Source organism: Netta rufina, assembly GCF_964035555.1.
Source record: "Netta rufina genome assembly, chromosome: 15".
NCBI classification, from domain to species: Eukaryota; Metazoa; Chordata; class Aves; order Anseriformes; family Anatidae; genus Netta; species Netta rufina.
The window spans coordinates 9,653,712-9,666,039 of NC_140138.1; the positions used below are offsets into that span (position 1 = coordinate 9,653,712).

General features: G+C 52.0%; 1 protein-coding gene across 1 annotated transcript; it reads right to left on the minus strand.

Moving 5' to 3' along the window:
• Positions 1 to 2,583: 2,583 nt before the first annotated feature.
• CLEC19A (C-type lectin domain containing 19A) lies at positions 2,584 to 8,881 on the minus strand (the record flags this gene model as incomplete). The annotated part of the gene is made up of 5 exons (XM_084296271.1): positions 2,584 to 2,663; positions 3,130 to 3,262; positions 3,500 to 3,593; positions 3,990 to 4,155; positions 8,791 to 8,881. 5 exons carry the CDS (start codon positions 8,879 to 8,881, stop codon positions 2,584 to 2,586), a joined length of 564 nt encoding a protein of 187 aa, XP_084152397.1.
• Positions 8,882 to 12,328: the final 3,447 nt, after the last annotated feature.

Here is a 12,328-nt window from a genome sequence, read left to right on the forward strand (position 1 = left end):
TTTGTTCTTCAGCCACCAGTTCCAGGGGACACCAATTTGTCTAACCCTTTAGCCACTAAAAGGAAAACAAGGCAACCAACCCACAAAAGCTGTTCTCCATGGGGAAGCAGGGGGAATCCTCCCCAGCTGACTCACTCAGGCTACGCAGCAGCAATAACTAAAAAGTAATAGAGAAGGTTTGCTGTCCTGGAGGAAATAAATGGGCTTTGTCTTCTGGAATCTCACAGGCTGACAAAACATCAAGCGTGTGCTTGCCTCCTGTCTGACTCACATCTTAACCAAGAGCTCCTGCCGGGGTGTGAGGTTCCTCATGCGCCTGTGACTGAGGAAAGACACAGCCTCCAGCCCAGTGCCAGGACAGCCCAGCGGCACGAGGCATTCCCCTCCTCACACCCTGATACCAGAAGAGTTGATTTTCGGGGGGATTATGGCACTGAGCCCCAGTCCCCAGTCTTGGGAAGGGCAGAGGCCAGGGCCAGCCGGCAGGTTCAACATCACAGCCTGCACAGGCCCAGGAGGACATGGTCCTCAGCTTCTGTGCTGCCCAGAGCACAGGGGAGTTGGGAGAGCCTGAACAGCACACACTTTCTCCCCATATATATTTCTCCCTTGCCTTCCCAATATATATTATATATAAATACAAATTTATTTTATATATATAATACATTTTAATATGTATATCTTTTAAATACACACCAGGGATTACCTCATTTTAGAAACTGGCTCCTACACACATGTTCCCACCAACAACCACAGCCTTACCCCCACCAGCTTTCACATTTTCACTCCAAGCTCCCAGTTCAGCCAAAAGCAGCAGTGACACTGGGGGAAGCTGTGTCAGCCCCGTTGCCCTTTACCTCATTGCACCCAATGTAATCACTCTGGAAAGTGTGAGCTTTCAGATGTTATGTGTTTCAGATGGTGACATCAGGGGTGACCAAAGAATTTTATGTGGATGCTTTTACTCATCTTCACAAGGGATTTGCCTTGGTTTTGTGTCAAAAGGTCCCTGCCCTGCCTGGGACACCCTGTGGAGAAGCTCCTGCACGTCCAGAGAAGCCACCACCATGTCTTGAAGCTAGTTTTAAAAGGAGAAGGAAATTTGGTTTCTTATTTTATTATTGTGTGGGGAAATCTGTATCTATAGCTATCTATCTGTATGTTCTATTCAAAGGATCTGTGAAAGCAATGATGTTTTATATGCCAGTGACAAGTTTATAGGAAGCAATTAGGAGGAATTAGTATTACATTTTCTCTTTAACAGCAAAAAGTTGAACCTGCCCACAGCTGAGAGGCACAGACATGCCGTTTAGCACGTGTGCATGTTATATGCATACACATACACGCAGATATCCCCTTACAGCACACCACAGCTGCTCGGGGCACTTCCCTTCCACCCACACCAAGTTGCTTTGTCCTGACCAGGCAACGCCCAGCCCCGGCTCCAGCCCTTCCCCGTGTCCCCTGCCTCCTGTTCCTCCGCTTCTGCCTGTGGTGCCCTCACAGAGCTGCATGCTCTGAGGGAGAAGAGCATTTTTATTTAATTCTATTTTTATTGTATCATTATTTGTATTTTTTTCTTTTTATTTCTTATTTTATTCTTTTTTAATTTAGTTTTCGTTATTACTGTTACTAATTTTATTAGTTTATTTGTCTATTCTATATTTTAATTCTTTTTTATTTTCTCATTTTTACTTGATAATTTAATCTCTCTTTTAATTCCATATTTTCCTTTATAATTTTTTCTCTATTATTATTATTTTAGTTGTTGATTTTATGTTTTAAGGAAGCTCAGCAGCGATTCTCTCCCCTCAGGCACCCTGCTGGGCTCCCCCACAGCCCCAATTTCACCAAAACCCCACAAACCCCCACACACATGCAAGAAGCAGGGTGCCAATTCCTACCAAGCAACTCGAACTCAACCCCCACCCCCAGACAAGTGTCCCCCAAAATGATGCCCCTGCTGGGTGAGGGCACCCTGCCGCCCCCAGCTGGCACACATCAGCCCCCTGCCACCCTCCTGCCACCCACCCAGCCCAAATCGGGTGTTGGTGGCCCAATGCTGCCCACCTGCCCTCGGCCCTGGGGGGCTCCAGGTGAGGCAAGTGCCAGGCATGAGGCTTGTCCCAGGGGGCAAGTTGGAGAACCCACTGCTGCCCCCAGCTCCTGCTCACCACAGAGCCAGAGCCACCTCCATCACTTACTTCAGCAGGGAGAAAATAATGCCTACGACACAAAGGCATTTTGTGTAACTTAACAGAAGACTGGCACTTTTTCCCTGCTCATCTCACATCAACAAACAAAATCTTTTTTTTCTCTCTTTTTTTTTCTTTTTTTTTTTTTTTTCTAACAGTTTGTTGCATTAATAAAATAACAGATTTCCTCCAACATGGTGAAATAGTTTATTTAAAACCCAACCCCAAGCTTAAATCTGGGGCCTCCTTTGCTCTGCAGCACGCCTCCCATCACTGCTTCCCTGCAGGGAGAGCTTCGCGGCTCTTTCCTTCGCATGAGGCCTCCTCCTTGCTGTGACATCCCGGCCGGCTCGTCCCCGCTGAGGTGGCACAAAGCCGGGGTGCAGGATCAGTCCAGGGCCAGAGAGGGAATTTTGCAGACGAAGGGGAAGGCTCGGCCACAGGCGTTGTCATTCCAGGAGCGCAGTGCTGCCCCAAAAACAAGGCATTAGTGAGGAACGAGGTTCAGGGCCTTTAGGGTTTTGGCTTGCAGCATAGGCAAGGCAAGGCTGTGCTTCAGCAAGAGCCCGTGGTGTGAGTGATGGACAGGATGATGGCCAAGGGATGGGTTTTGCAGCAGGCCATGTGTGAGAGGGAGAGATGACAAAATTTGATCTTTGACTAAATTTAGGGATTCTCTAGAGTGATGTTCTCCTGCTCTGGGAGAGGAGATGGGCTGTAAGCAGAGGGAAAGCATATGTGTGTGCGTGTGTATGTGTTTATAAAGAAAACACCCTTCTCAACAAAGAAAAAGGGAAAATAATAATAATAAAGATTTAAAATGCAAATCACCACCCTGCCAGCAGCCTCTCCAGAAAAGCCCGAGCAGCAGCTGGAATTTATTCGCATGCAAGCAGCACTCAGTGCGCCCTTGAGCGCCGCACGCCGCGCTTACCGCTGCTGGCCCGGTACCAGATCTGCACGCAGTCCTCCTCCTCTGGGATGGAGTGGATGCCGTCGTCGGGCTGGCTGCCGTCCCAGTAGTTGTAGTCATAGGAGGAGCCATCCGTCCACTCGAAGTTACCCTCCTGCAGGGCACGGGCAGAGGGAGAAATGTGGTCACCGCAGAGCTGCCAACCCCCAGGCACCTATGGCCACGTGCCCAAGCAGAGACAGGTGCGAGACAGCTCAAGGACATGGGGAGAATGGGCCAAGCACTACACTGGGGTTGTGCAGCTGAAAACTTACAGGGAAGCAAAGTTTTACAATAAATCTTACAGGTGATGCCCAGGACCGCTGCAGGAGCAGAGGCAGGGGGAGCTCACCTGCCGCAGGTCGTTGAGCCCTGTCCAGATGTCAGTGGGGATGCCGGGCACACGGCTATTCACCAGGTCGTACACGAACACATTTTCTTCCCAGCTGGCAAAACAGCACAAAACACAGCAGTCGAGAGGTTATGGCAGGCAAAGGGTCATGGACATGCCCCTCATTTCCACCCCAGGTCTGGACAAACAGGCCTCTGTGTTGTGATTGCTAGTGAGTTGGGGCCGGGTCTTTGCCAAAGGTGTGTAGGGTGAGGGAGAGGGAGCATGTGTAATCGTGTTAGATCTCTACCCCTTTTTCAAGGATAAAAAACGGACTTTGGAGGGAATTTGGGGAATTCCTGCCAGTGCAGCAAAAGGCATTTTCTACACCATCTTTGCATGCCCAAGGCATCGGGCCTGCCCTAGCTGTTGCACAGAGGTTGTGCTGCCTTGGTGGCACCATGCCTGCGTCCCTGCTTCCCCAGGAGGAGGACATGCCCGTGGCTCTCACCTGTGAATGGAGGCCAGCTTCGCTGATCTGATGCCAATGGAGAACTCAGCACAGTAGAGGTCGGCTTCAGCCCAGGTTTTGTTGATGGGGAAGTACCGGTAGCAGTGGCCTTCATACTCTGTCCAGAAGAGAGGGCAGGAGTAGGCGTGCACGGGCTCTGGCAGGGCTGGGGCAGAGCAGAGAACATGCAGGATGCAGGTGCTACGGGAGAAGCAGCACCTAGCCCTGCTCCCCACCAACAAACTAATGCCATATACGTGGAAAAAAAAAAAAGCAGGTTTTGCAGAAGCCAAGTGTAAGTTAGCTAAAACCCAAAGAAATTTTGCAACAGCCACGAGTTTCGAAATTTACTGTCTGCCTAGGAAAATCAGGAGGCTTGCAATGCAAACCTGTTTGATGTGGCTTCAGGCAGGGGGTGCTTTAAATGAAGGCGCTCACTTGTGCTACTGCAGATAACAAGATAAGGGCTGCTCTCGCCTCCATCAGACAGCACTGGGGCCCGTGCTAGGACAGAGCTGGCGCTGGGGCTGCAGGGTCACATCCACATACTGCCCTCCTGCTCACACCTCCTAGAAGACCAGATCGCATCTTCCCCCCCAGCAACCCCCCTCACCGCCCCCATGTCCTGGCCTGGCGGCAGCCGTGCATGTAGGCACGCCTTGGATTTCGGACCAAAAATAGCCCCGTGGAGGCCGCAGGGAGTGGTGCAGCTCTATCTGCCTCCCTGGGAGATAAGAGCTGGGGCCCCACAGAGCTATGATGGCTCTTTGGTAGGACTGGCGAGCTCCCCCCAGTGAGGCTATTTTGGGGGCACAGGAGGCATTTCTGGGGCCTTTGCATAATATAAACACTGCAGCAGCGTTAACGTGTCCCTCTGCCAGCTTCCTCTGAGCAGAAGGGAGGACACAACACACACCATGCCCCAACAAACACTAACACATGCAGGGTCCCCAAAATCATGTAGTAAATGGGTTTAACCCTTGTAGCTCCTGGTTTTTAAGCCTTGGGGTGTCACCAGTTCCTCCAGAGCCAGCCTCTGCATCCCCACCGGATCCTGCCAGAGCGACTGCGGTGCTGGGAGCAGGAGTTAGGGCACACCGAGTCCTTGGGAGAGGCAGATGCCACTGAGCTACCCAAGCAGGTAACAGACTTAAGCCCAAAGAGGTCAGGGCGCTGCTGAAGGGCATCCGGTGTTGAAGGGCCTGGGGGGAAATCGCTGTGACTGCGGGTCATGGGTGGGCAGAGTGAATCCCTGCCAACAGCCACATTCAATGTAGCAGCAGTGAAGGCAATGTTGGTAGGGAGAAAAAGGAGAAATTAGATGAATTCAAAGCTGAGTGGAGCTGAACTCTTCTCCAGCAGCTCCAAGTGATAATTTCATGTATCATCAGCTCTTTCATACAGGTTCTTTGAGCCGTTCCCAAACACCCCTCCTGAAGCTGCTTTACAGCACACAGCAGACAAGCCACAAAGGCAAAGGGCACTTCTGTTCCCCTGACATCCCGAGGCAGCCCCACTTCATCCCCCTGCTGCACTCCCTGCAGGTGCTGTGGCTTTGGGCAGCTCAGAGGGGCTGCACAGCCTCTGAGGAGTAACGCCAAGGCACACCTGGTCAGAAGCAAGGGGAGCAGCTTTAGAGGAGCGTGGCAAAGCCAAAGGCAGCTCAGAGGTGGTGCGGGACTCAGAACCATATCCAGCCAGCCTTTCTCTGGAAAAACCTTAGAACAGCCCTCAGAAGAGTGAATTATTGGTGGTGTGCCAACAGAGCAGGACCAGGAATGCCACAAGCTGATGCGATTTCCTGCGGCATGGCACTGGCCAGGGGCCCCTGTCCCCACCGCCAACAGCCCGGGGCAGGGGCAGAGCACCATATCCAGGGGACGGGGTTGCAGCAGACACCACCAGCAACTGGCTCTTTTATAGAGGTGTAAAAAGCCCTGACGAACTCTTCACCTCCAGCAGCATGGTGGTAAAATTCACGGGGCTGAAGCCAGCGGCTCCCTGCCTTCCCATGGCACTGTGAATCACAGCGGGCCCCCAGCACCCCCCTCCTTGTCCTGAGTAGCCAAAACCTAGCGTGAGATGGAGACAGTCCTCCTTTGTTATTCTGCGCTGCTTCCCATTAGGTAGCATTAATTTGATGAGCTTCAACGAACCAGAGGTGCCTGAAGGAATTTAAGGTTAAATATACCAAAAAGGAAAAGAAGGGAGGTCAGCATTTAATTAGCATCCTCTCTGTCGGGTCAGGATCAGAGGCTTTGGCACTCTCTTTGGAGGAGAACTTCTGCTCTTACATTTACAGGCAGCAGCAACTGTGGGTGCAGCCCTGATCTGGGAACTGCAGGGGCTATTTTTAGCAGGAAAGCCATAAGAAATTGTATGCATGTGTGTATGAGCATACTCACAGCTCTGTAGGAAAACTTCATAACCTAAGCCAGCAGCTGATAGTGGTATTTGATGAAAAAAGAAATGGGGGAAGCACTGGGGGGATATTCAGACAAGATTCTCACCTTTAAGCGTCCCAGCAAAACATTGCCCTCGGCAGCATCAGCTCCTCTGGGCTGGAGCCACACCTGCAGCAAAGCCACCACCCATGGGACCATGTCCCTGCCATCCCTTTGTCCCCAAATTTCTAGCAGAAAATGAGGGCACGAATCCTTCCGTCCTTCCTTTGCCTTTTGCAGTGCAGCAGTTTTATGGCCAGGGATGTGTTTAAATGCATCAGTGGCAAAATGGTTGTCCACACTTGGCTGAAGATAAGATCTGTGTCAGGCAGATAATACTTACCCAGAAAAGCTGGAAAACAGGAATTTGGGGTCAGGAAAAGAGCTCTGTGCTCTCTGAATGTGTTTTGGTGCCAATACAACTGGATTCTTCCTATTTAGTGATTTGCTGAAACCCAGCTCAGAGGCTCCAGGATCCCCCTAACAGGAAACATCCCGTGTCAGAGCTGTGTAGAGTCTGACAAAGCTCTGGCAGAAAGTTTCACTTCCCCGAATGGCTGCTTTCCAGTGACAAATCACTGAGGGAGAAAACCCCAGGCAGTTCCATCAGCCTTTGTGTCCCGGGATGCTACTGAAGAAGCAAAGCACTGACTGCGCGACTCACCGACTCAGCAGCAAAGGCGAAGGGCAGGCTTCTCCCTACCAGCTCCATGCCAAGGCTGCGTGCTGCTTCTCCAGCAGCCAGTAGCTTGGAGAGACAAAGGCTGGGGCCAGGACAGGGCTGGTGAGAGATGCCCGTGCAGGGAAGACCCCTGGGGGGATGCAGCTCCACCGAAGCGCTTTGGACAGTGGGTAGGATCAGGTCAGCAGCTGATGGCTTACCAAAAGCTTGTAGGTTCTAGGAGAGACCTCACTGACGTGTATGGTCTTAAAACACCCCTCCTGGCACATCTGTAAGCTGATGCTGCCTTCTGACCTCAAAGAGAAAGCTAACTCTGTGTTGGAGCTGCTGACTGGTGGTCAGAGGGGAAACTGAGACTACAGGGCCGGGACCAGGCAGCCCAGGACCCTCCAGGACGGCTCCAGCTGAAGCATGGCTGGGGATAGGGGTCACTATGCCAAATGAGGCAGAGCCCACATCCTCCTTATTGACTAAAACCAAAGAATAAGAGGAGTTTGATGGGCAGGAGCATGTAGCAGAGGCTAAGACAGTGCTACTGTGTGATACTGAGATGCCTCAGGTCACCAAGGGCTTTAGGAGCACATCCTTAACACTGACACCATGCTCGTTACTGACAAAGAGCCCCACCTTCGTGCCATTTGTAACACAGATCTTTCCTTAACAGATAAAAAAACCTCATGCTCAGTGGCCACATTCAAAACAAGCAGCTCATGGAGGGTTTTTGGTCTCCTTGTGTCTGGGGGACGCAGGGAGCTGGAGGGGAGGGCAGCCACTGATGGACACGGAGACCATTTAATGACCCGACGGTACCATACACACCCTGAAGTGGGTTTTTAAGCGCATGTTACAAATGTCCAAGTAAAACTTTAAACAGCTGTTGAAGCACATTGGGAAAGTGACTCCCCTTCACGCAGAGAGTGTTTTGCTTTTTAAATCTCTGTAACAAAACCAAGCTGTCCCTACGGATTAAAATCTTCTGCCACATCCATTTGGAGATACGAGGCTGCCACAGCCGCCCCCCTGCAGCCCACAGTAACAGATAGGAGTTATCTTGCATTTTTCCTTCTTAATTAGTGCTGGTGAAGTTCCCGTTGATTGGCCGGCTGGGAGGAAACCCAGGCTCTATTGCTCCTTTTTCTCACAAACTCTCTGAATGACACTTAAGGGTCCCTTTCTGCTCGCATCAGCCGTAAACGTGACGGGGTGCACCGTGCAATGATCGCAGGTTCCTGCTCCCCCTGGCCCCATCAGAAAGTTTGCAGGAAACCAAAGTGACACAGAGCGGCTGCCGCCACACCATGCTCCAGGTTTACAACCAGCCCAGGAAAAAACGGGGAATGGGGAGGGAATCTCACATCGGTGGCCTTTTTTCAGGGACAGGAGGTGCTCCTCTGGCACCCTGGCACACCAGCTCGCATCACTATGGGCAAAAGCCCAGCTGCCTGCACACAAAGCCAGCAGGGAGAGCCTCAGCGTCCAGGGAGATAGCAGGGCTGCTTGGGGCACCCAGGAGAAGAAGAAAGTTGATTTCGAGGCAAGCCTGAGATTTCTGGAGCGAGACAAACCGGCGAGCCAGCTGCCGCTCCTCCGAGACCCCTAAACCCCCCCTAAGGGGCCATCCCCATCCTGCACGGGCGGTGCGGGATTAAACCCCCTCCGGGCGCTTTGCACTCACCTTGGCTGATTTTGATGTTGGTCTGGGGGAAAGCCCCGGCGGCCAGCAGCGCGGCGGCCAGCAGCGCGCACACGGCGCGGCCCCAGCCCATCACCGCGGCACCGGGCGGCTCCGCGGCGGGACGGGGGCGGCTGCGGGCAGGGGGCGGCTGCGGGCAGGGACCGCCCCGCACCTCCCCGCTGCGGCCCTCCGCCCTCCACGGCCCTCGAGCGGGGGCGGAAAGATGATTTTCGTGGATCCCCCCCGCCCCAGAAGCGAAGCAGAGATGCTTTTCGTGGGTTTCTCCACCCTAGGAGTGAGGCGGAGAAGCTTTTTGTGGGTTTCTCCCCCCCCCCCCCCCCCCAGGATCAAGGCGGGGATGGTTTTCATGGCTTTTATTTCTCATTTTTTAATCCGTTGCCACCTCTTTTTGCACCTTCTTTACCTTCTTTTGGTGATGTCGCAGGAGAAAGCCTGCTCCGTTCGCTCACACGCTGCCCCCACCGTGCTCGTGCAGCCCTGTAACATCACACAGTCTGCAGCTACAAACAGTGATGGGACGGAGGCTCTTCCACATCTCCTTTCCATGGTCAGAACTGTATTTGGAAATAAACTTCAGTTTTTGAAAATCTTGTGTAAAGTCCTTCTCTAGTTGCAGCACATGTGTGCTATGAAAAGCCGTGGTCCAGCTCCACTTCCAATTTCTGCCTTCAGCCAGCACTGAATGAGCTGCTTGGGAACACAGTCAATGCCATTCACATTTTATTCTCAGCTACAGATTAACATTTTCAAGTTTTTCTGGGACTTGAGGTGGGATGACTCCTGTTTTTACAGGCAGGATTCAAGTAGAAAGAATTTGGGATGCCCCAAAGCTTTCAGTAAAGTATCCGGACTTAATCCAGAGCCAGCAGCTCATGAGATCCTATATTAGATTTTCTTTGCATTAAATAAAACATTTTAAGAGAACTCCTTCCCCCTTTCATTTGTAGTTCCATATACTGATCCAAAACTATACTGCTCAAGGAAAGGTCTATTGATACACCAGACTACTACAAATGAAGGAGTTCAGACTTAGCATTAGAAGACCATCATGTGCCTTCTCCTTTCTCAGCTGTGGACAACTCCCAGATAAAGCTGGTATTACAGGCAATTATCAGCAAACTATAGAACAAAACTCTGGTACACATTAATTCACTCAAAGTTTCCATCTCCAGCACTTAAGCAAAGCACATGGTGGGTCTCCAGTCGTCTTCAGTGGATGCACAAAGCTCGTGCTGCTGCCCATAGATGACAGGTGGAAGAATAGTGAGGCCAGTGACTGCTGAAACCACCAGCCCTTGTCTGAGCCTTTGCAGGCTGCAGGAACAGGTCGGCATCCTCCAGTGTGCTTGCCCAGGGCTCCCTCTGCACCGTGATTTAGCAATGAGATGAGCTGGGAGGAAAGCCAGAGAAGAGAAGGATTTGCTGTTGCCCTTGCTGTGGGACAGGAGAGGAATTTCACCTGCAGAATTACCTTTAACTCACAGAGACAGACCAGAACTGAAATCCATCACCTGTGGCAGAGAAGCTCGGCAAGGACACCCACGGGCAGCCCAGTGGCAGCCACTGTCCCTGCAGCTGGGGCTGCCAACACACCAGCTGTGCTGGGGAGCAGCCGGGAGGGATCCAGGCATTGCAGCTGTGCCTCACAGGTGGGCAGCCGGGGGCTTCCCCAGCTGCAGCATGTGAGTGATGGCACCACAGCAAGGCCACCACGGCCCTTCGCCACCCTGTGCCTGGGGATGCATGGTGCTCTGCCCTGGAGCTGCTGCAAGATGGCTTCTTGAGGCAGGGAGGCAAGGACATTTCTTGGAGGAAACCACATGCACCCGAATCATCCCTTCCCTGCTCAAACCCATCATGGCTGCTGCTGAAGAGCTTCTGTTCAACAACATTCAAAGACAGTGGGTACTCAAATACCAGAAAACAGACACAGGGGCTCACAGCTCCCAAGGGGTTTGGCTCCATCCGATGTCACCCTGCACATGTGCCATGAGAAAGATCTCCTTGTGCAGCATCTCTGTGCTCCAGCACGGAGCTGGGTGCCTCTATTCCCCAGCTGCAGAGCACTGATGTTTGCACTGGCTGTCAGACAGCTGATGGGGTTCCTTCTCCAAAATGAAGATCCAGAAAGTCCTGTGTTGAGCCCTGCTGTCTTGCAGGTGACATCCTTCTGTAGTTTGATTTGTGAATGAGCTGTAAGCAAGAAATGGATTTTCACGCAGACCCACCATTGATAAATTAAACAATTTTCAAACTATATAATAACTTGGGGCCCACTCCTGCGGAGTACAAACCCACAGCCCCATGCAGACACGTGTCAGACCCCTGTGCTTCAGGTGTATGTACTCTGGCCAGGAGCCCTGCCCCACAGGAACAAGGCGCTGGGCTGGCCATCAGGTCATCAGCTCTGCCCCAGTTTCCCCTAAATAACTCCAGGATCATCTGCAGTAGGAAGGGGTGAACTCCAACCTGCCAGCTTTCCTTGTGCCATGGACGTAACTGAGCTCAACACAACGATGAACTCTGCCAACAAGTACCATCTCAGCATGCATGGCACAATTAAATAGATTTTTATTTTCAATAAATATACAATCTGCATCATACCAGACAATATGCTGTGGGAAAAAAAATGTACAGAAGCAACCAACAGGACAGCCTGACTGCAGCTAAGTTCACGTGGTGACCTCGAAAACTACCTCGGTTAACACACACAACACAGAAAGAGCCACTGCAGTCTGTCAGGGAATTAAAATTGTGCATTTGGGGTGTTCTTAACTGCAAAAGTCCCCACAGCAGGTTTCTTTTGCACAACATAGGGAAGTATTGGAAAGTATAAGTGCTACTGGAGACGTTTACTTCGCTATATCATCACGGTATCTACTTGACACACACAGACTGCTATGGAGAGTGGCAGACCTCACTGCTGACGGTACAACAGACCCGCGTGCACGGGGCTGCGTGTGCCTGGCACGTACTAACAGGAGCTTAATTCTGTTGAAACAAGTACAAGGACAAAACTGGAGCCAGAGTCGATTTCACCACAGCTTCTACCATTTAAAAAAACATCCTAGCCTAATTACCACGTTCACCAACGAGAGCACACAGGTACGTATATCTCCGAGAGGACAAGTCATGGATTTGGACCATAAGGAGAGCAGAGGCAACTCAAAACTCTTCCCCATCTCGGCATGTCCAGCGGCACCTCCGCCTGCAGCCCGCCCTGCTCTGGATGATGCTCTCCATCGCTAAAAAACAGCGGAGCCGGACGCGGGTAGTAACAGGTCCAGCTGGCCAGGCCACTGGTGGCCCCAGGGGAGCTGCTGGCATGGGACCTGGTGGGACATGGTTGGTGCTGCGGAGGTTTGCACAGAGGCCAGTGCAGCCAGGCGGGTACCGGCAGCTGCTTCAGTCCAATGGAGCTGCTGTGGGGTGGGTGTGAGGTTGGGTGTTTTGGTGGTTGGGGTTTTTTCCCCCACCTCGTCCGCCTGCTCGGTTTGGCTGCCGCTGGTGCCACAGC